The 25,263-nt window shown below is 31.6% G+C and overlaps 1 protein-coding gene across 1 annotated transcript in view; it reads right to left on the bottom strand.

The window, feature by feature from the left end:
* Positions 1-1,437: 1,437 nt before the first annotated feature.
* The window catches only part of LOC126889536 (lipase 3-like), a 40,055-nt gene continuing 16,229 nt past the window's right edge, over positions 1,438-25,263 (bottom strand). The window contains exons 2-4 of the mRNA XM_050657889.1: positions 18,284-18,609; positions 11,783-12,027; positions 1,438-1,918 (exon numbers count right to left, since the gene is read on the bottom strand). Of these exons, the coding sequence (XP_050513846.1) occupies positions 1,481-1,918; positions 11,783-12,027; positions 18,284-18,609 (1,009 nt within the window). The 3' untranslated portion in view covers positions 1,438-1,480. The remainder of the gene's footprint in view (positions 1,919-11,782; positions 12,028-18,283; positions 18,610-25,263) is intronic.

Below are 25,263 nucleotides of genomic sequence, written 5' to 3'. Positions count from 1 at the left end.
TTCTCTGTTTGCCAACTTGTTGTTTAGATGAAAAGCTGATACTTCAGTTTTTGGAGTACTTGGCTGTAGTCTCCATTTCTTAAGGTATTCGCTGAGGATGGATAAGTCATTCGTGAGAGTGATTTCTGTAGTTTCTAAAGATTGGTGGCTTGTTGCAAGGGTCCAGTCGTCAGCATATCCAAACTTCCGAGATTCGGTTTCAGGCATGTCAGCAATATAGAGGCTGAAAAGTAAAGGGGCAAGGACAGAACCTTGTGGAAGACCATTGTTAAGTTTCATCTGTCTACTCGTCTCCTTTCCCATTATAACCTGGAAGGCTCTGTTGGTCAGCATGTTGTCAATGAGGTTAATTATCTTTCTGCAGGGGATAATGCGGGCCAGTTTATATATTAATCCCTGTCTCCAAACAGTATCATATGCTGCTGTTAGATCTATAAATACTGTTGCTGTCTTTTGTTTCCTTTGAAAACTAGCTTCTATAAAAGTTGTGAATGACAGCACTTGGTCCGTACAGCTTCGATGAGGGCGGAAGCCAGCTTGTTCAATGGGGACATTTTCTAGTATCCTGTGACTAATTCTGTTGAGGAGAAGCTTTTCTAATAGTTTATATACCATGCTGAGTAGAGCTATGGGGCGGTAGTTTTCTGGCTTATCGTTTGATTTGCCCGGTTTCGGAATTGCAATTATCTTTGTTCGCTTAAGTGAGAAAGGAATGTTACCTGACTGAAGTATATCATTAAAGAACATTGCAAGCCACTGTTTCGTGTATGCACCACTGTGTATCAAGAACTCTGGATGGATACCATCAAAGCCAGGTGCTTTACCTGATTTCATTTCTTTTAGTAGTTAATTCATGGTATACGAACGCAATTAAAACCATCTGGCCTGTTTAAAAAAATATGAAAAATTAAGGTTTTTCACAATATTTGCTAACTTCGATGGTATTGCGCGACCGGAAGACAAATTAATAAAAAAATAATAATTAGTGCTATTTTCAAGTCTATACCAATGGCAACTTTTGAGCACTATAGCGATCTCAAATAAGAAAAAAGTTTTTTTAGAACCACCCTAATGAGTATATTAAGCAAAGTCTATGGGTAGCACCAACTGATAAAAACAATGAGAGAGCACATGTTAAGATAATTTGGTCATGTTTATCGTCGAGACGTTAATCACCCAACACGAAGAATTGCTGAACTGCGGGTTCCTGGAAGAAGTAGGAGAGGAAGACCAAAGAAAACGTGGGGGGAGACATTTAGACAGGATATTATGTCGATAAAGGGGATTAATATTGCTATGGCCCAAAACAGAAACTTATGGAGAAGTGCAATTAGGGAAGCCGACCCAGCAAATGGATAAAGGCAAAGATAATGATGGTGATGATAAAATTCAAATATTAAGTTATTAACCGTTGTGTTGTTTAAAAAAAACCCAATATTCATTTTATTTTTTATTATGAATTTATTAGCAACTTGTTTTATTAATTTTGTGAGAGAACACTTACAACTTTCTCGTAAACTAGCGTTGGGGCGTCTTTTCCTAAAATATAATCGATGTGGTTCCAAGTCACTAGTGGTATCCTATAACTCTCCTTCAGGTTTGGTAATTGCTTCGCCAATTTTTCCACATCTACTACGGCAGCCAACCAATCATTGGAACTATACATCAAAGTAATAGGGGCTGTAATTTTAGATAAGTCATAATCTGGAGGAATGATCTGGCCATAATGTTCTTTGTTTTTTAATATCGTAAAGTCGTACTGGCAGAATCGACCGGAATTGATCAATTGGCCATAGTGTTCGACTTGTTTTGTGGACGCACCAGCTGGATAATGAGCCATGAGCAGTGGTAAATCAGAAACGTTCATTTGTTTTGGACTGAATCCGGTCATTGCAAAAAGAGTATTTTTACATAATACCTAAAAACACACAAAAAATTAATTCTTGTCATATTTTTTAAATTTGTTAAATTTTATATTTAAAAAATATTATTGAAACTAGCAAAGTGCAACAGGGACAAAAGTTGTATAAAGTGCAGTCACTGAAGGTTTTCACCTCAGATTTCGTTGAACCGTTGAATCTCAGCTTTTTTATATCTAAATAAGTTTTTGGAGCAATTTTTAGAGTTACATGGTGGTTCTAAGTCTGTTATTGGATGCAGTCAAATTAAAACTTTTTGGGGCTTCAAAGTCTCATTATCTAAATGATATCTATGTAAAAATAAAACTATGTTTATTTTCAATAAAACCACATTTAGTTATTTTAAGTTATTTATAGTTTTAGGTGGCATGACTGTGTAATTTTAGTTTGAATGACATTTGTAAATAATTATTTGACAGTTGTCAAAAACTCAGAGTAAGAAATAGCATGTTCTTGATTCTCTTTTTTAGGTTTGTACTTTTAAGTTATTTTAGTATTGTTGTATTAATGTTTATAATCTTTATTGTACATATTGTAAATAAACTCTTTTTTAGATGAATTCATACGGCTATCTCTTACACGAATAAGAAGTATGAAACTACTCTTATATCTATATAAAAGTAGATCTAGTTCTTTTGCACACCGCCACCGTTTGTATGTATACCGCCAGATAAAATGCTCGTTTTACATGCAAAGATGGTGCTGCAAAAGAACTCGATCCAGTGGCGTATCGATAGATCAGCGGGCCCTGGTTCCAGTTGGGATGCGGGCCCATTTAAAAGACACATTGTATATCAAAAGTTTTTAATAAACATTAAATATAAATCATCATATATTATGATTTTTATTTATAAAAACTCAAGCTAATTTTAAACAGTAAATTAATATAAATCCTATCATTTTTCATACTGACATGACTGATTATTTTACTTTAGCAGTTTTTATAAATAATTAAACTTAAAAATTTTCTACATCTAAATCTCCAGTCGTAATAGGTCTGGATCCTACGTACCAAAAAAGTTTATTAATAGCAAGCTGAAAATTTGTTAATAACTTCACGTCAGACTTAATAACGTCCCATGTATTTTGTCGAACATAACTTTCAATTGATTTGTTACTCTTTCATTAAACTCTCATGCAAAAAATCAGACTACTATTATAACGGTGGGGTTGATACCTTTAATCAAACGACGAGATATAAAAAGAAATTAATAAAGCAATTTTCGCTAACACCTAATGTTGCATATAAAAATTGTAGAAATAAACTTAATAGTTTGTTAAAAAAACCAAAAACGACTTTTATCAAAATAAAATTCATGAAGCTGGTGCAAACACAAAAAAATGTGGAATAAACATCGAAAAATATTGAACACATATCAATGATCAGAGTACAACAAGTTTAAATAAATATTTTTGACTGAATCATTTAAAACTAAGTTAACACTATATGAAGCGCTGGGAGCATTTTAATATCTTTTCGAAATTTTTGCTTGGACGCCATTATAAACGCCACTCATGTTTGCTGCGCCATCACATCTCTGACCTCGCAGTTTGTCCATGCATATATTTAATTTATTTATAATATATTTTTCAAAATTCCAAACTCCTGTTTGTCTATCCTATGTGTTTGTTCAAAAGTTTTGTTATGTGTTGTTTATCAAAGTTAAAAAAACACAAGAAACTTTTTTTTTACCAATAAAGAAACCATCAATGCAACAATAAAGGTAATGTTTCACCATAAATTTTTAAATTAAAGTAAATTTTGATCTACACAACTATTCATTAAACTAAACAAATATTTCTATACAATAGGTAAAAAGTTTTTACATAGCTTTTTTCATCATTCATCTATTATTAAATTTTTTCTACATTTTAACTTTTTTTTTTAAACTTCTTAGTGATATTCCATAGTTTTTCATTATACTATAGATAATTATAACTTCACATTACAATTGGTTTAATTTAATTTAATTTACTTACTGCATTACCTTAACACAGCTTCAACTCTAAGTCAGTTATGAATGATTTTAAATTTTGACCAATTTTGACAATTTTAATATTTTTTAAATATAAAAAAGTTTTAACAAATTACTACTGTTCAATTTTATAATCAACTACAATTTTTAAACAGAGAAAATAAATATTCAAAAACAGATCATATTTATTACACAAACGAACAATTTTTTCTTAAAGTCGCATACCCAACACAACATCTAACTATCATATAATAAAAGCTACATTTATAAATAAGATAACATCACCATAGATATAATTAAAATAACATTACTATATATAACTAACAAATTGGATTATCGGTTTAATGTCGTATTTTCCTACTAAACCCTTCAAGACCCCATCGATGTTTAGTTAATATATTACATTGAAATCTTTCCCTTCACCAACGATCCCTCTAGCAAGGTGCATGAAAAGTATGATATTGAATACTACTACTTTTTTCCCTTATACCGGAAAGTAAGTATATATCTTATACTTGACATACTATAGTTTGCCGCTGCACATGGATGCGTGCATGTCTGTGAGTATGAGGATTGTACACCATGCGCGCGTACATGTGGGTATTCATGTGCATGTGCATGCTTTGACAGATGTACTTTGATATTGGCTGTATCGTTAAAAATTTATTCAAACCAGACCACCTAACTAACTTTGGTTTTTTGTTTTGTAGTATTTGATTTTACTTTAACCGGACCTGATGATGCTGTATAAATTGTAAACAGCGAAACCGGTCGTCAGTAGTAAAATAAATTGTTTTTGAGAACGTCTCTCTTTTCTTTACTACACTAGTATGGACTCACACATGCAACACATTCATTATATTTAATTTAGTTTATAATTTAGCCAAAATTTTATTCGTAAGTTTGGCCACACGCACTTTGGCCAGTTATCCGAACAAGCCCTAAAAATATTCGTTAATTACAACATCCAAGACATTTTCTTCGGCATACACAATTTCTACATATCGAAAAACTAACTAAGTTGGTCTGTTTTTGAAATGTTTTGAGTTGCATCTATAATATTATCGAAAATAATTGAGATGCACTAACATTATGAAGTAGTTCACTTTTAATTGTGTTTCCAAGCAAATCTATCACTTTATTTTGAATTTTCGGGCTAAGATCAGTGACCGATTTTTCTTTTCTTCTTCGAAGCAAGAAGGGCGTTCCTCGGAACCCGCGGAACCATGCTCAGTACGCCACTGACTCGATCCACTTTTATATGGATATCACATATATAGGGTGTCCTAAAAGTAGTGGAACGGTCGAATATTTCGCGAACAAAACCTCGGATCAAAAAACTGAAAAATACGTGTTCAATCATTTTCAAAAATCTATCCAATGACACCAAACACCAACCCCCACTACACCCCCTGGAGGTGGGGTGGGGGGTAACTTTAAAATCTCAAATAGCAACCCCTACTTTTTATTGCAGATTTGAATGCGTCATGAAAAACTAAGCAACATTTATTCGGAACATTTTTTAAAATTACTGATAGATGGCGCTAATAAATCGTATTTTTCCAATTAAAGCGCCATCTATCAACAAATCTAAAAAATGTTTCGAATAAATGTTGCTTAATTTTTCATGACGAATCCGAATCTGTAATAAAAAGTGGGAGTTGCTATTTAAGATTTTAAAGTTACCCCCCACCCCACCTCCAGGGGGTGGGTTGGAGGGTCATGTTTAGTGTTATTCGATAGGTTTTCGAAAAGGATTAAAAACCTTTTTTGTGGTTTCTCATTTGGAAGTGTATTTTTCGAGATATTAGACCGTTTCTATAATTTACCTATGGTATCAGGATAAATCGTTTTTTTCAATTATATCGCCATCTATCCACAGTTCGAAAAAATGTCTTGAATAAAAGTTGCTTACTTTTACGTAACGAATCCAAATCTAAAAAAAAGCTAGGGGTGTCCGTTTGAGATTTAGTTACCCTCCACCCCACCTCCAGGGGGTATAGTGGGGGTTGGTGTTTGGTGTCATTGGATAGATTTTTGAAAATGATTGAACAGGTATTTTTCAGTTTTTCGATCCGATGTTTAGTTTGCGAAATATTCGACCATTCCACTACTTTTGGGATACCCTGTATATTATCAGTTTACAACGTTCTCCGTCTTCTGATACCCGTTCGTTATTCCTCCATGTCCGCACATTTATCTACTTGCAGACCTCTTTCATCCATGGCTTTTTTTATTCCTACCTGCCAACTTTTCCTCGGTCTACCTCTTCTTCTTCTACTTTGCGGTCTCCAGTTTTGTACTTGTTTTGGGATTCTGTCTTCGTGCATTCTTTGTACGTGACCAAACCATCGTAGTTGTATTTCGTTGATTTCGTCATTTCTTGTATGTGTGACCTTCATTATTTTTCGTATCCGTTCATGGGTGACATGTTCTCTTCTTGACCTTCCTGCAGCTCTTCCCCAGATATCCATTTCGGTGACCTCTAACATTCGTTTTGATTTTTCCTTCATAGGCCATACTTCGCAGCTGTATGTTATAATCCTTTTCGCTACGGTGTTATAGATTTTTTCGTGTTTTGGCTGTTTACCTGTTTGTCCCAGAGTACTGAGTTTAAGAGCGTAATTGTTTTCCTGCCCTGAGTATTTCGTTATTTAATGGCTCCGTCCACTGTTCCATCATTCGTGATTTTCATAACCATGTATTTATATTCGTTACATTTACTGATTGTTTCTCCTCCTTTTAGTATCAAATCCTGCTGCGTTCCACCGATATTCATATACAGGGTGCGCCAAACCTCTGGTCTTCTTTGCTTACGGCTAAACTATGAGATATACAAAAAAAATGTTTATAACAAAACTAATGTGTATCAAAGAGGTCTATAATTTAAAATTATTTTCAATTATACAGGGTGAGTCAGAATGACGGTATGAACCAAAGTTATATTTTTTTAAATGGAACACCCTGTATATTAAATCATTTTTGAATATATTATTTAAAAATATGAAAAATTTGTATAAGGTCTTATAGGCCTAAAGTTATAATTTTCGAAATATTTACATTTTTATCGAGAAAAATGGTAATATTTATAGGGTTGTGGATTATGTTTCCAAGGAAATAAAAATTTAGGTGATAGGTCAAAGTTTTTAAAATATAGTGTTATTTTTAAATAATTTAATATTTTTTACTTTTAGCAATAAAATATACAGTGTGATCACTATTTGCAAATACAAAATTTTCTCATTTTTTTTTAATAGGAGACCCTGTATATTAGTTTTGCGTTTGGTAGTAAATATTACAACCTTTCTTTTGGTATAAGGTTGTATGTACCTAACATGTTTCGTTTTGTAGATATTTTAAAAATCTATAGATTTTACGTTTTTGCGGATTTTTTATTTAAAAATTTTTTTCCAAAAAAAAAATAATTATAATCTGGTTTTAGAAACATACACTAAAATATAAAATATAAAAATAAAAACGTAATTAAAGATTAAAATAAATCGTATGCTAGTACAATTCAATTGAATTTAATAACTTTAAATTATTTTACAAAAAATATTTTACCATATTAATGAATACATAAATTAGTTACTAAATTAAATAAACAACCAAATTTTAAATCAATCGTAGTAATTCTTCTACCGCAGCAACTTTCCTATACCAAATTAATTGTTAGTTATATTGTATTTACGAGTAAGATCAGTTAATAACTTTTTAATTTACCTACAACTTGAGAACGTATAAAGTATGCTTTGAAACAAATGAACGTTATGGAAGTATATTAAGAAGTAAATAGTATCTATGTACCTACTCGTGTCACAAAATCTGGTAATAATTTCTAATGGTTTCGCCCAAAACAAATGTCATATCCAAAAATGTTTCTGTTAAAAAATTAAAATTTAAAATAAAAAAAATTGTTACAAAAATTTCAACTACAAAAGTATTCCCAGTTTTTGTGACACCAGTAAATACTATTTATATTAATAAATAATTTGGATGATATATTTAACATTCATTTGTTTCAAAGCATACTTTATAATAATTTTTATATTCTCAAGATGTATGTAAGTAAATTTAAAAGGTAAATTAAAAGTTTAACTAAATACAATTTAACTAACAATTAATTTGGTACAGGAAAGTTGATGTAGTAAAAAAATTACTAGGGTTGATTTAAAATTTGGTTGTTTATTTAATTTAGTAACTAATTTATGTATTCATTAATATGGTAAAATATTTTTTGTAAAATAATTTAAAGTTATTAAATTCAATTGAATTGTACTAGCATACGATTTATTTTAATCTTTAATTACGTTTTTATCTTCATATTTTATATTTTAGTGTATGTTTCTAAAACCAGATTATAATTATTTTTTTTGCAAAAAAATTTTTAAATAAAAAATCCGCAAACACGTAAAATCTATAGTTTTTTTTTAAATATCTACAAAACGAAACATGCTAGGTACATACAACCTTATACCAAAAGAAAGGCTGTAATATTTAGTACAAAACGCAAAAGTAATATACAGGGTGTCCCATTTAAAAAAATGAGAAAATTTTGTATTTGCAAATAGTGATCACACTGTATATTTTATGGCTAAAAGTAAAAAATATTAAATTATTTAAAAATAACACTATATTTTAAAAACTTTGACCTATCACCCAAATTTTTATTTCCTTGGAAACATAATCCACAACCCTATAAATATTACCATTTTTCTCAATAAAAATGTAAATATTTCGAAAATTAATAACTTTAGACCTATAAGACCTTATACAAATTTTTCATATTTTTAAATAATATATTCAAAAATGATTTAATATACAGGGTGTTCCATTTAAAAAAATAAAACTTTGGTTCATACCGTCGTTCTGACTCACCCTGTATAATTGAAAATAATTTTAAATTATAGACGTCTTTGATACACATTAGTTTTGTTATAAACATTTTTTTGTATATCTCATAGTTTAGCCGTAATCAAAGAAGACCAGAGGTTTGGCGCACCCTGTATTTGGTTTTTCCTATGTTGATTTCAATTCCCCATTTCCTGTATTCCCCTATTAGCTTTCTTGTCTTGTGCTATTAGTATTTGGTCGTCTGCGAAACAAAGACGTAGTTGGACCTTATGGTCTTGGAACAAGGAACGAAAGGGGTGACCGACTTGTACAATTTTGTCAGGAAGAAAACATGAGAGTTACCAACACATGGTTTCAACTCCACCCCCGTCGCCTTTATACTTGGAAATCTCCAGCCGATAGAGCTCAGAACATAATAAGAAATCAGATAGACTTCATTCTCATCAACGGTAGATTCAGCACAACTGTCAAAAGAGCTTGCACATATCCTGGAGCAGATGTGCCTTCTGACCATGTACTATTAGTGGCCGTCATAAAGATCGCTCTTTCATGCAAAAACAAGCCTGAAACTCAACAACAGATCGCATTGGATAAACTGAAAGATCCAATGATACAAGCAGAAATAAGTAATGAAATAAACACACAAATTCAAATATTGACGACAAACATTACCGAAGATCTAACACCAAATTGGAATACGATTACAAGTGCTGTAACAGACATCATGAAAAGCAACTTGGGGTACAAACCAAAGAACAAAAAGCAAAAATGGATGACAGAAGAAATACTATTACTAATGGATGAACGACGACGATACAAGAATGGCCCAGATGGCAGCAATATGTATAAAAACATTAACAGGCAAATAAAAGCAAAGATAAGAATAGCAAAAAATGAATGGCTTAAGCAACAATGTATCGATCTAGAACATTTACAACGACAGCACGACGATCGGAATTTACATAAAAAGCTTAAGGAGACTGCTGGAATATACAGAAAACGAAGACCAACTATTATAGTTAATCAGGATAACCAGGTAGTGCTAGGTGAAAAAGAGAAAATTCATATATGGGAAAACTATATTCAGGAGCTCTTTCATGACCAAAGACCCATGAATGAAGTTTATACAGACGACCAGCTGACTGGCCCTTCAATTACTAAAGAGGAAATAGAAAAGGCAATATTATATTCAAAAAACAATAAGGCACCTGGACCTGATGAAATCCCTTCAGAAATACTCAAAGTACTAGATGAAAGGGGAATTTCAGCACTACATAAAATATTTAATTTTATTTATGAAACTGGTTGCTATCCTCAGCAGTGGTTGCTCTCTACATTTATTCCCCTACCCAAAAAAGTCAATGCAAAAAGATGTGAGGATCACAGACTCATTAGCCTGATGAGTCACACTTTAAAAATATTCTTAAAAATACTACATCAAAGATTATACAAAAAATGTGAATGGGACATCAGTGATTCTCAGTTTGGGTTTAGGCAAGGTTTGGGAACAAGAGAAGCAATAGTAGCAACACAGGTGTTGGTCCAAAATTGTTACGATCAGAGGAAGGACGGATTCCTGTGCTTTCTAGACTACGAGAAAGCGTTTGATCGTGTCCAACATCACAAGTTAATGCAGATCCTCAAGAAGCTTGATATAGACCAAAAAGACATAAGATGCATTGAAAACTTGTACTGGTATCATGCAGCACAATTAAAAATAGACAACTCTATATCCAAATCCATACATATAAGAAGGGGTGTTCGGCAGGGATGTGTGCTTTCCCCTCTTTTATCTAACATTTATTCGGAAGCCATATTTCAAGAGCCTTTGGAAGATGCAGAGATGGGAATCAAAGTGAATGGAGTATTAATCAACAACATACGATATGCTGATGATGCTGTCTTAATTTGCGACAACATAGCAGATCTTAAACAACTTGTCACTACAATCGGAGAATACAGTAAGCGAATGGGATTAGAGATTAATACCAAAAAGACCAAATTCATGATCATCTCCAGAAACTTGGATGCATTTGAAAACTCCACCATAACACTGAATACTAAGTCCATTGAGAGAGTGAGCAAATTCAAATACCTAGGAACGTGGCTTTTTGAAGACTGTGCATCGGACAGGGAAGTAAAATGTCGCATTGAGCAAGCTCGACAAGCTTTCGTAAAATTCAGGAAGGTACTGAGCTGCTCAGAGTTCGACCTTACACTGAGACTAAGGTTTACTAAATGCTACGTGTGGTCGGTGCTGCTATATGGCATAGAGGGCTGGACACTCAAAACGAGAGATATAAACAGATTAGAAGCCTTCGAAATGTGGCTTTATCGCCGTATCCTAAAGATACCATGGACGGCGAAAGTCACAAATGTGGATGTCCTTAAAAGAATCAACCAAGAACGTCAGCTTTTCGAAAACATCAAGAAAAGAAAAACGGCGTATTTGGGTCACATCATGCGAAACGAAAAATACCAGTTCCTTCAACTTATAATCCAGGGTAAAATTGAAGGCAAGAGAGGAATAGGACGCAAGAAAATGTCCTGGTTCCGAAACATAAGGCAATGGACATGGATTACCGACATACAATCACTGATACACATTGCAAGAAACAGAGAGTCAATGGAAAATGTGATCGCCAACATCCATTAGTGGATTTGCATTTGAAGAAGAAGAAACAAATAGTATATAGAGTATGGTCATTTAGTGGGAGTCCCATGTTCTTGCATTTCCGTTTCCAATTTTTAAGAGCTTGTTCCAAATATATTTTAAAAAGTGTTGAAGAGAGAAAGCATCCTTGTTTGGGCCCTTTATTTGTCAGAAATCCTTCGGTGAGTTTGTTTCCTTGTTTAATTCTCGTGGTCGTGTTATTATACAAATTTTTTAGAGAAGTTGATTCGAAAGTTATAGTATTTATAATGATCGGCGAAGGAGAAGAATCAAAGATTCATAAGCATATTATATTGTACCTGATACTATACAATTTATTTTTTTGTTAGTGATTTTACTAAATCAGAAAATTTACTTACTTGTCCTACACCTTCAGAACAGACGCTATCTGTGAGCATATTGAGGAATCCCGAACCAGGTAAGAATTCGTTCTTACCCAAAGACTCCAAAGTCAAGCCTATAGGAAGAGTACCTAGTGCCATAGCTCTCATTAAAGGACTAAATAAATGATTCATGTAGGCTACGGGTGCTAAACTGATATGGTGTGCTATTTTGGCATTATATTCTGGTCTCATTGAAGCCATTACATAAAAAGAGGTAGTACCTACAAGTTAATTACAAACTTCTTCTTAGATCAATAAAACAAACATAAATTCAGTAAAAATATGCTCCAATAAATGACCGGTTTGTAGTGTAATTTTCAGCTTCACGACGGATTTGCTTGAAAATTTGGATTTAAGTTTTCTATTTACTCTAGTCTGGGCAGATTATCGGATAATAGGCCATTTTTGGGAAAAGTTATTTACCAGCAACTTTATTGCTGGAATCATATCTTACGATTCTATGTAATAATAATATAGGTATGCAAAGTCCACAGATAGTGTGCTACTTTTTTTATAAACAAAATGGCGCCCGAAAATCGTGTTTATTCGATTTTTGCTCTATAATTCAAACAAATTTTAACTTTATACACCAAAAATGCCCAAATAAAAATTCACCGTAATTAAATTCTCCATAGAGACGTGTTTTTCTCGATTTACTTCGACGAAAATTTTCACCGGAAAATGCGGAGTTTTCCAACCAAATCTTTAATTTTCAACTAAAATTTTAGATAAGTAATTGTTTATCAATAATAAATAACTTGGCAATATAAAAGCTCTTTTCATACAGATTACAATTCCAGAAGCCGATGGGAATTGAATGAATAGTTTAGCAACAATTGAATTGGTAATTTAAAAATTACGGTCGCTATAATACCCACAATAATTATGATACATAAGAATAGCTATCATTTTTGTATAAAAAGACACTGTACCTATGTAACATACTTTACAGAATTGAAATTGAACTATTTAAGCGGCCTTAGGAATATTTTAAAATTATAAACAATTTGGCTTATAAACAAATAGAAAATCTCGGGAAATATTAAATTAAATTAAATTATGAAGACGGCATTGAAAGGAAAACGGCAGGACGCTTCTTTTAAAAGAAAAAACGTTCAATTTTGATGAGTGGTTCCTGAGATATAACCGGTCAAAGTTGACCGGCATTTACGGCAAAGATATAAACAATAGGATCATAATTTTCGAACCATCACCCTTTTATTTTTGTCCTCTTTCTCCGTATTAATTTTTATATCTTTAAAATACTCATAACATATATTATTATAATAAAAACTATCGATATTACTAGTGAAAATTGACAAAAATAACAAAATTCCAATCAAAAATTAGGTTGGAGGGAATGTAATCTCAAAGTTCAAAATCGGTATACGTTTTAAAAATGCATTTTCTCGGCTTTCCATGGAGCATTATTTCATTCTTTTTTTGTTCCCAAGTAACTCGAGTAGAGTCATATAACTAACGCATTATTAAATGTCAAACTTGGTTTTCTTTTGTTATAATAAATTACTCTACTTGAGTTATTTGGGAACAAAAAAAAAAAGAATGAAGAAGATTGCTCCATGGGAAGCCGAGAAAATGCAATTTTGAACTTTAAGATTACATTTTCTGCAACCTAATTTTTGATTGAAATTTAATATCGATAGTTTTTATTATAATAATAGGTATATGTTATGAGTATTTTAAAAATATGAAAATTGGTGTGGAGAAAGAGGACAAAACTAAAAAGGTGATGATTTAAAAATTATGATCCTATTGTTTATATCTTTGCCGTAAATGCCGGCCGACTTTGACCGGTTGTATCTCAGGAACCACTTATCACAATTAAACGTTTTTTCTTTTAAAGAAGCGCCCTACCGCTTTTTTTTTCAATACCGTCTTTGTAATTTAATTTGATTAAATATTTCCCGAGATATTCTAATTGTTTATAAGCTAAAAAAATGTTTATAATTTTAAATTATTCCTGAGGCCGCTTAAATAGTCCAATTCTAATTGTGAAAAGTACATTAGATAGGTACGGTGTCTTTTTATTCAAAAATTATTGTTATTCTTATGTATCTTAATTATTGTGGTTATTACAGCGACCGTAAATTTTAATTAACATTCAATTGTTGCTAAACTGTTTAGTCAATTTCCATGGGCTTCTGTAATTATTATCTACAAGAAGAGTGCTTTTATATTACCAAGTTATTTAATTACTGGTAAACAATTATTTATCTATAATTTTAGTTGAAAATTAAAGATTTTGTTGGAAAAACCCATATTTTCCGGGAAAAATTTTTGTCGAAGTAAATTCCAGTTGGAATGAAGAGGGTAAGTAAGTAGCTAACTCTCCACTTCAAAGTTGGACTTGGGTTGTTTTTACTTGGGGCGTGAAACTCATACCCTTTTGGGAGTGAAAATCACACGTTTAAAATAAGTTTGGAAATGTATAAATTGACCAGATAATTTTAAGCAACTTTTGTTCTATAGAGTTGTTTTTTCACTAAGTCAACACTGTTCGAAAAATCCACAAGGAAAAAGTTTGACTGTAGTTGGCTGTATACCATATACATAATACAAAAAACCAATAAAATCCTTTATAAAAGGTATATATTTAAAATCCCTAAAAAGTGATACATTACAGAACTAGTTTTCGATTGGTTGACCAATCATCATCAGGGCTTACGTGATCTAACATGCTAACCACAAAAATATAATATTACAAAAATATGTAGCTAAAAACCCTTTACAAGTAATCTGTCAAGGAAACATCGATGAAAAATGCGAACTTAAGCATGGACGTTAAAAATATTCCATGTAATACGCTCTAGGTACCATCTGAGCTCTGATTCGACTTGTTCACATGATGACAGTATGGTATCAAGTGTTTTATAATAGCAAATACTATGAACTGTAATACATACAACTCTTGACTTTTCCCATTACATTTGAGGAAGCAAAAAAATAGTGCCATCTAGGCGGTCTACGGTGATAACCAGAGCAATTTAACCTTACATTTTTATAAAATTGCTTTATTATTGTTTTTGTATAAGTGTTTAACTATTTTTATTTTAATTTAATTTAGCAAAATTAGCTTGATATTCAAAAATTTATACATAAAATTAAATTTGAATGTTTGGGTCAAATTTTATGTTGTCACAACGTAGTTTCACCGCAAGCCGATAGTGGCGATAGTGGCAACGTACTTCAAGATTTCTGTGGGAGTTGGGTATATTACAGTGAATAGTTTTTGATAATAGTTATTTCTCTATAGAGCTTTTCATTCACAGTCATTTGTTTCGAGCTTCTGTCATATGTTGAATAATCCCTGTATATTAATATTATACACAGATTATAGAAATTATGACAGAAGCTCGAAACAAATGACAATCGATGAAAAGCCCTTAACCATTGATGTTTAAAATATTCTCATACTATAATGTATCATTTATGATGTCACTACCCACGGTTCTTAGACATTACTACGGTTGCCTAAATCGACTAACCAATGAACATTAAGGGTGAGATTACGTCACGAGAGTTTACTGTCATTTGAATCGTAATATGATTTTTTTCGAATCCTGAGAAAACCAAGTATTTTAGAAAAAATTAAACGCAGGATGCAAGATTACATTATTACCGAGAGCGGAAAGCCCCTTAGAATAAACAATCAGATTCTATTGAATGAAATATTTGAAATTAAATATCACACTTCTCTTTTATTTTCAGCCCTGTAACTTATTAAAATAAACATTATAGAAGTTTTCAGGGAGTTTCAGCCCTCGGTAATAATGTAGTCTTTCATTCTGAGTTTAAATTTTTCAAAAATATTTATTAGTTTTCTCAGGATTCGAAAAAAATGAATACAATTAAACACATTGAGAATTTTGACATGCGTCAAAATTTTGCATTAACTCAATGTAAAATTCTGAACTGTTGAATTCCAGCTTCCCTAATAATTATTGTACATCAAAAGACATTAGAAACTATTTGTAGAGGATTGAAATCTGTATTGGAAATAACTGTTAAAATTGGTCTACGTAATTAAACATATTCCAAAATTTTGTAAAAATGTAATACATTTTAGTTTTCAGCCCAAACTTAGGCCACACACAATGCAATGTTTACATTTTTGAACTGTCAATATTTTTATTTTATCATCTATTGTTTAAAAACAATACAGTTGATAAGATACCCTCAGTTGCGGAGAAAGGATTAATAATAAAGCTTTTTTTATTCAGTCAATGGTGTGAGCACTGTCAGTTAAATAGTAACGTGTGGCCTTACTTTTACACGCATACCTATTGTGGCAAATGTATCATATTTTTCAAAATTTTGGAATGCATTTAAATCGTAGAACAATTTTAACTTTTGATTTTAATACAGATTTTAATTCTCTACAAGTATTCTCTCATGACTTTTGATGTAAAATAATTAGGGAAGCAGGAATTCAACAATTCAGAATTTTACATTGAGTTTCCTATGGCCCTTTTTACGATTCACCACCCGGTATAAGATAAAATGTGTACTATTTGTCTAATTATTTCATAATAACACAAATAATACACATATATACACAATAACACACATTAAATGATCGATAATCATTTAAAATATGGTAATGTAAACTCTTGTGACGTAAAGTCAAAAATATAAGTCTCCCCACCACCGTCGGACAAGACAACCGTAATAAAGTCTAATAACCGTGATTATGATACAGATTTTTATTAAGATACAGATTTTTAACCAATAGAATCGCGATATGGCATTCGAGATGAAGGTGGCACACGCGCAGTGACCAATGGCGAGTCAAATACATACGCTTTGACACTTTTCAATATGTAAACAAACCGTCAAACTGACAAACTACTGAATTTATTTGTTTTACAAAATTAATAAATTTGAATATATTTTTGTTGTGAATGATCATAGAAAATATAGTGTATACAACTTGCATTTAATTATCATTATGAAGCTCGTACCCTATACGAAACTCGACACATACGGCTCGTTTCGTAACCCTCATACTCGCTTCATAATGACCATCATTAAGTGCTCGTTGCATAATATACTATTATGAAACAGTTCGTGAAGTATGCTTTTTGTTAACGCACGCGATATTTAGAGCATGAGCGACAGTGGAGCGAGTGCTATACATCGCGTAAGTTTGCAACAGGTACTTCACGCACAGTTTCACACAATATATTATCTACTCTACGATAAACAAATAAAAAACTGTAACTCTTCATCACTGGAATTCATTTCTATTCTACAATTTTTAGAACTTTGACATTTAAAAATTCTTACTTCTTTCAAACCACAAAACTGTCAAAACTTTTATTGTAATTTATTGCTCAAATGTCATCACCATGACAACGCGAGTTAAGGATATTTGATTATAAAGACAGATATATTAGCTATACAATACAGTGCATGTCTATTATTAATTCAGATATATACTTTCCAGTTTACCTCACCTTTGCAGTGAACGTCAACTTAAAAAGAAAAGTTAGGTTATGTATACATGTTGGTGTTGGACATAAATATACAGCATATTGTTTTATTTTATTTATTATTGTTTTGTTAATTCTTTTTATTTTTGATTAAAGTTATTTGTTAAAGGTTTTGACTGAATTTTTATGTTTTATAATGTTAACCAAAATTAATTCATAAACCAATGATATAAATTCAGATAAAAACAAGACATAAGTAATTTTTTGCACGGCTAGCTTTGATCCCAATAATTGTGGATCGGTCGTTATGAAAGTGTGTGAAAAAGTAAACCCCATTTAAAATACATTGTTACTTTCATAGAGGTATATATTAACATAGAGGGAGCCTACCTTCCGCGCTTCCTGACGACAAGATCTCAGGGACTGGTTTGCTGCATCTCCTTCTAACACATTGTATTGAGAATCTATAATGACATTCAGTGTGAGTATAGGCACGGAAGAGGAGGACAACTGTAGCAGCTTTACTATGCGTAAGAGTGAAACAGCACTAATCCAAATAAAAAAGATGGTGTCGTCACTTCGCTCTGAATGACACTCTCTCTATGCTAATATTTAACTCTATGGTTACTTTACGCACACTTTAAATCGTTCACGCACTGTTATCTATAATGACAGTTTTCACAAACTAAAAACGTATACATAATATGAGATAGAGTAGATAAAGGATTTTATTGTTTTTTAATACTGTTCGAGTTATTTGTGGTGAAAATATTTATTTTTCAACAAAAAACGACGTTTTCACAAGGTTTTCGGAAATAACTCAAAAAGCTTTCTTTTCATTTTGTTATAAAAGTTTCTAGAATCAAAACTAAGCGAGTTACGCTTAAAATAAAGTTGGTCCCGTTTTTTGGTAAAACAAATCGTGAATTTTCATGCAATTCGGAGATGACACTGAAAACTACGCTATCGCCCTATTTCACGTTTATTTACTAGGGTAATATCTAAACAAACAGAAATACTGTACCTTGGGAGTGTCCTACATGATACAATTTAGTCGCTCCGGTTTTCTCAAGAATAAAATCAATCATTGCTGGTATATCAGTAGTACCTATTTGATGCCAACTGAATTGCCAAAACTCCGAGTCTTTATCTGGATTCCATTGAGTATGGTTCCTTGAATAATAGCTTCCTCTGCAATTACCTAACCAAACATCATAACCTTCATCGGCAAGGATATATGCCAAACCTCTTTTGGAACCCATCAGTACCCAATCATCGGAAGACTCAAAAAGACCATGTTGTAAATATGCCACTTTATTAAGTTTTTTGCCACTTTTTCCATATGGTATTCTATGAAGAAATAATGGCGTTAGAGCATCACATGTATAAAAAACGAAAATACAAAATTACAAAAGTGTTATAATAATACATACGTATAGAAGGAATGAGCTATATAGGAAAGGATTAATAAGTGCTTGTTTGCGCATATCTAATTTATTACAATAATTTACAACAATTTCAATAAAAGCCATGATAGTCCTTTTTTTACACCGTCCTTTTTTTTTAAATTATTACAAAAGTCTTAAAAATGGTTTTAACTTCTTCTAGTCCAGTGCGGATTTGTTTTGAGATGGACGTTGAGAGGTGACTCTAGTTTTTTTTGCAGAAATTGCTTGGAATTAACTCATATAATAATAAGTGAGTTATCCTCCTACTTAAAAAGGTCCGGAACATTGTCTAAATAATGAAAATGTCAAAAAATGAAGGAAAAATTCGATTTTTTTCTTCGTTTTTTTATTATAACTTTAAAAGTATTCACTTCCGAGAAAACTTGCACTAAAATAAAAGTTGGGTAATTAAATTTTCTGTATAATAAGACTGGTTAAAAATTTTTAAAATTTTTACCCCTCTTGCAAAATAGCAATAATTGCGAAAAAAACATAAACAAACAAGTATTTGCATTTTACGTTTTTCAACCATTTTTGCTACACTTAGGACCTTCATATTTTACTCACTTTATGAAAAACTTTATGATACAATAAAACAATACTCTAAATTTAGTTAAGATCGGTTCAATAGATTTTGCAAAATAAATTTTGCAATCCAGCTTTCGCAAAAAAAATTCATTTTTCAAAATGTTGCAAGACTGAAAATAAAGCAGATTGCAAGTTATTTTTTTTACAAATAGAAGAATACTGTACCTTTCATTGGCAATTTGCAAAATTAAAACCGGTTAACTAAAACGGCGTCAGGATTTTTTTTTAAATAAACATTAATTTTTGGTGCTACGCGCAGGACAGCGGTGTTCGATTCACACAAGTTGATCTACACCAAAATTTCTTCCAATATTTATCTAATATATTATTTTCTTACTCTATATTTTGTTGTATTTTAATATTTAATTTTAATTCCACAAAAATCAAAGTAATTTGATTATTGCATGTGAAATATTGTTTAAACAATTCCATATATTTAAAAATAATAAACTTTTAGTCTCTAAGTTTAAATATATGAACAAAGAAAAATTTTTGCTAAAAAAATGGTTTTTCGAAGGACAGAGTATACGTTTTTATTTTGCAATAAACAAATTTATTTGTTTATATCGAAATGTAGTAAAAATTAAAATTTATCAATCATTATCAAAGGTCATTAGAATGCCCAATCAGAGCAAACGTATCCGCTGTCCTGCGCGTAGCACCAAAAATTAATGTTTATTTAAAAAATTCCTGACGTCGTGGTAGTTAACCGATTTGAATTTTGCAAACTGCAAATGAAAGGTACAGTACTCTTCTATGTGTCAAAAAATCAACTTGCCATCTGCTTTATTTTCAGTCCTGCAACATTTTGAAAAAATGAATTTTTTTGCAAAAGCTGGATTGTCAAATTTATTTTGCAAAATATATTAAACCGATGTTAATGAAATTTACAGTATTGTTTTATTGTATCATATAGTTTTTCTGGTTAAAATATGAATGTCCTAAGTTTAGCACAAATGGATAAAAAACGAAATATGCGAATACGTGTTTATTATGTTTTTTTCGCAATTATCGCTATTTTGCAACAAGGGTGACAATTTTTAAAAATTTTAACAAATCCTGTATTGTAGGAAATTTAATTAAGCAACTTTTATTTTGGAGCAACTTTCTCAAAAATGAAGACTTTTAAAGTTATAATCAAAAAACCAAGAAAAAAATCGAATTTCTCCTTCATTTTTTGACATTTTGATTATTTAAACAATGTTCCGGACTTTTTTGAGTAGGAGGATAACTAAAATATTATTATGAGTTATTTTCAAGCAATTTCTGCAAAAAAATATGAGTCACCTCTCAACATGCAAATGTACTAATATTTTTACAGATGCGCTCTGGTCTATTCGTTTGAGCGGGTCTACCACTTCTGAAAATTTTCAGTGTGCAGTCTGGACACGTTTCCGCACGCACCTAAACCTGTAGCTCGAGCGTGGTTATGTTTTGTTATTGCAAAACTGTAGTTTTTAATTTTAGTCAAAAGATTATACGTTAATTTAAAATCAATTATTTTTGTCGGACAAAAAAGAGGGAGCGATCGTCAAGTCCGACACCCGCAATATATCACTCTAGCGCGGTAGAGTTTTGTTATTTCAAAACTCTTAATTATTGTCGATTGAAAGTACTTATGATTAATTGACAAAACATTGTCGATATCTTGTCGGACACAGCCTCGTTTCTTTAGTCCAACAACGTAAACATGTTAATTATGGCAGGTTATATTTTGCGATTACAAAATTTAGGCCATGAATCACAAGTGATAGATTGGAGGGTCCTTTATCCAAATATAGCACTGTCGGATAAAAACTGAGTATCAGATAGCCAGTCCGATAAATGAATTTCAATTAATTAAGATTGAGATTAAGATTCAAATGTCTGCTTATGGTTATTTGTTAAAAAAGTTGACGTTTTTCAATTATGAAGTTGTTTTTACTTCCACGTTAACTTTTTTGAAAAATAACCATACGCGGGCGTTGGAATCAGTATTAATTTAATGCCAAACTAAAATTTTATATTTATTTACTTTACTAGCTGACCCGGCAGACTTCGTAAATTTACTAACTGACCCGGCAGACTTCGTACTGCCTCAATAGATAAAAACAAACTTTTGTATAAAATAAACTTAAAATAAACAAAAGGAATTCGTAATTAATAAACAAAAAATGCTCGATGTGAATGAGGTTTTATTATTATTTTTAATTAATTATACATCATGTTTGAAGTAATAAAGTTTAGTTAGGAGTAATAAAATAAAGTTGGTAGTGCAACAGTTACAATCTTAAATTTGTTTATCTTATAATGAATATAACAGCTTTATTTTATCTACATTCAAGACAACCCTGTATTTATAATTGAGTTCGGAGTTGTCCTACTATATATGTGTTGATTAATCAAAATAAAATTAAATTTCATTAAATAAAAGTAAATATAATCTAATACAAATTAATACAATTTAATAAAATTAAATAAAATAAAATTAATAATTGGAATTAAAAAATGAAATAAAATAAAATAAACGAAAATAAATAAAATACTTAAATTAAATCAAATTTAATAAAATTAAACAAAATTAATTAAAATTAAATGAAATTTTATAACTTGCTGCTTGTTCTTTTTGTGTGCTCAGAACTTTTCTCCTGTTTTCCGTTCGTCAGAAAAGTTCGGTTTAGAGATATTTTTTGAAAATTTCGAAAAATTAAAAAAAAATAATGTTTGGCCCAATTTCAGTCCAAAAGTTGAACAGTTGCACTTTTCTTCGATGAAATTTGTTGCTCGTTCTTCTTCTGTCCTCAGCATATTTCTACGGCCTAAGTTATTGTATTTCAGACACCGATTGCTCTAGAGAAAAAATTTTAGTACGGTTCTGCTCGGAATTCAGCAAGCAGTATACGTACTTAATTTCGTATTTTTCACGTCATTATTGTGAGAGTTATGGCGTCATGGGTAATTTCCTTATGAGGTACGGGTATGAAATATAGATAACAACCTACTCCCAGACAGGTCGAATATACCTGCTAAATTTCATAATAATGGATCAAGTAGTTTCGGAGGAGTGTGGCAACAAACACTGTAAAATGAGCATTTATACATATAATATGTAGATGTAAAATTTTTGTGGCTACTAAAATGACTATAAAACCGTATAAATCTTCCCTGAACTTCCACAAGTAATTCAACATAAAAATTAGCCAAATCGGTCCAACCATTCTCGAGTTTTAGCGAGACTAACGAACAGTAATTGATTTTTATATATAGGATGTAAAAATTTAGATGGCCATTAAAAAATAACGGTTGAAGATAGAAAAGTGAAAATTAAGGGTTATATTTACCTTTCTCTTCCACATTACACAACATTAAGGTAAAACAGTTTGACCAAAAAAATAAAAAAATATATTAGGGGGGCAGCCCCGTTATGACGTACGAATATGAAAAATAAATAACAACCTATTCTCAGTCTGATCAAATATACGTGGAAAATTTCATAAAAATCTATTCAGTCGTTCTCGAGTTATGTGTTGGTAACTAACACGACTTTCTTTTGTTTAGATAGATGTAAAATATTTAAATGGCTATTAAAAAATAACGCTTAGTGGTACAAAACTGAAAAATTAGGGTTGTAGGTATGTATCGTTACGTTCCACATCATATAAAATTAAAAAAAGTTTTTCCGAAAAAATAAAAAAAAATATCAGGAAGGCAACCCCCCCTATGACCTGCGGGTATGAAATATAGATAACAACCTACTCCCAGACAGGTCAAATACACTTGCTAAATTTTATATAACTCGGTCAAGTCGTTTCGGAGGAATATGGCAACAAACACTGTAAGATGAGCATTTTATACATATAGATGTAAAATATTTGGTGGCTACTGTAATGACTATATAAAACCGTTCAAAACTTCCTTGAACTTCCACAAATAATTCAACATCAAAATTAGCCAAATCGGTCCAGCCATTCTCGAGTTTTAGCGAGACTAACGAACAGCAATTGATTTTTATAAATAAGATTCATCAAAATTAACTTAAACGCAAACAAAATTAGTATTAATTGAATAGGTATTTTTAAAATCTTTCAAATGAGATATCATTTGCCATATAGTCTCATTTAAAATTTTCGGTCAAAGTGGCCCTGTAATGTCATCTGTCTAGTTGTCTAGTATTTTAAAAGCGGAAGTAGAGAAAGCCATCAAACAAATACCATCAGACTGGCTCAAACTTCTGGATGACGATAATGTCTCACAATTAACAAACATTTATAACCATATATACGAGACTGGAATGATGCCACAGATATGGTTGGAGTCTACATTTATTCCACTCCCAAAAAAACCTAATACATCATCATGTAAAGACTTTAGACTAATTAGTCTCATGAGCCACTCTCTCAAGCTACTTTTTAAGATAATTCTTAATAGAATCAAGCAGAAATGTGAAGAGACAATGGGAAACAAACAATTCGGTTTCAGAGAAGGATTGGAACAAGGAAAGCTTTGTTCTCAATGTTAACATTACTTCAACGATCATGGGAAGTACAGAAACCAATTTACGTCTGCTTTATAGATTTTGAGAAGGCGTTTGATAGAGTTCAACATGATAGGTTGTTTGAATATCTAGAAATGATTGGAATAGATGATAAAGATCTGAGACTTTTACAACATCTATATTGGAATCAAGAAGCTTCTATTCTGGTAGACGGCAAAGAAACAGACAAAATTTGCATTCAAAGAGGTGTCAGACAGGGTTGTGTGTTATCCCAAACTTTGTTTAACGTATACTCAGAAATAATTTTTAATGAAGCCTTGGAAGGACAATGTGGAGTTCTAATCGGGGGAGAAACTATTAACAACATCAGATATGCAGACGACACCGCGATCATGGCTGAAAATATCGAAGATCTTCAATTCCTTATTGATCGAGTCACTAGAGAATGCTCCAATAACGGACTTAACATAAATGCAACAAAGACAAAGTTACTTGTGGTTAGTAAACAAGACGTCGGCCCTATGCAACTAATTGTCAGTGATGAATTAATAACAAAAGTTATCCATTTGAAATACCTAGGATGTTGGATAAACGAGACACTAAATCCGGATGAAGAAATTAAAACTCGTATAGAAATTGCAAGAGGAGCATTTATGAAACTTAGATCTATTCTGAGCAACTCTCAGCTGAATTTACAACTAAGAATCAAGTTCCTAAAATGTTATGTGTATCCTGTATTACTATATGGATGTGAAACCTGGATCATGAAGGTTAACATGATGAACAAATTAGAAGCCTTTGATATGTGGTCGTATCGTAGAATGCTCAGACTATCTTGGATTCAACGCATTTCAAACAGAAAAGTCTTAAACACAGTAGGTCAAGGCGAAGGTGACTTAATGAAGATGATAGAAAAGAGAAAACTTGAATATCTGGGGCATATAATGAGAGGTAGCAGATACAGGATGCTGCAGTTAATACTCAATGGAAAGATCGACGGAAAAAGAGGAATTGGTCGAAAGAAATATTCATGGCTCCGAAACCTTCGTCAATGGACTGGCTTATCAGCAGATCAATTGTTACATGCCGCACAAGATCGAGAACGATATCGGCAAATTGTTATGGAAGCTACCCACGCCTAAAAATTTGGGCACGGTACTTAAAGAAGAAGAATGTCATCTGCTACTAGTACGTCATCTGTTATGACTGTTTTAAAAGCCTACGTTCGTTTAGTTCCTCTCTCCAAATTTCATTATTATGTATAATCGTTCAAAGGATATGTGCAATATGTTATGCATAAACAATTACTAATCAATTGAATAATTATTTAATTAAAAATAAGTCACCTCGAGCAGGTTTATTAATGAGAGGTATTTATCCTCTTTCTTTCCTTGTCTAAGCATTTCTTCGGCTCGTTTTGTTGCGTATTGTACCAAATTCAAAAATAAGGAAAAATAAAAAAAGCGTTTTTTATAAGTTTGCGTATTTTTTTTT

Source organism: Diabrotica virgifera, chromosome 8 (assembly GCF_917563875.1).
Source record: "Diabrotica virgifera virgifera chromosome 8, PGI_DIABVI_V3a".
Classification (NCBI taxonomy): domain Eukaryota; kingdom Metazoa; phylum Arthropoda; class Insecta; order Coleoptera; family Chrysomelidae; genus Diabrotica; species Diabrotica virgifera.
Note: the sequence above shows the minus strand (reverse complement) of the source record. Positions and strands in the feature narration are given on the sequence as shown.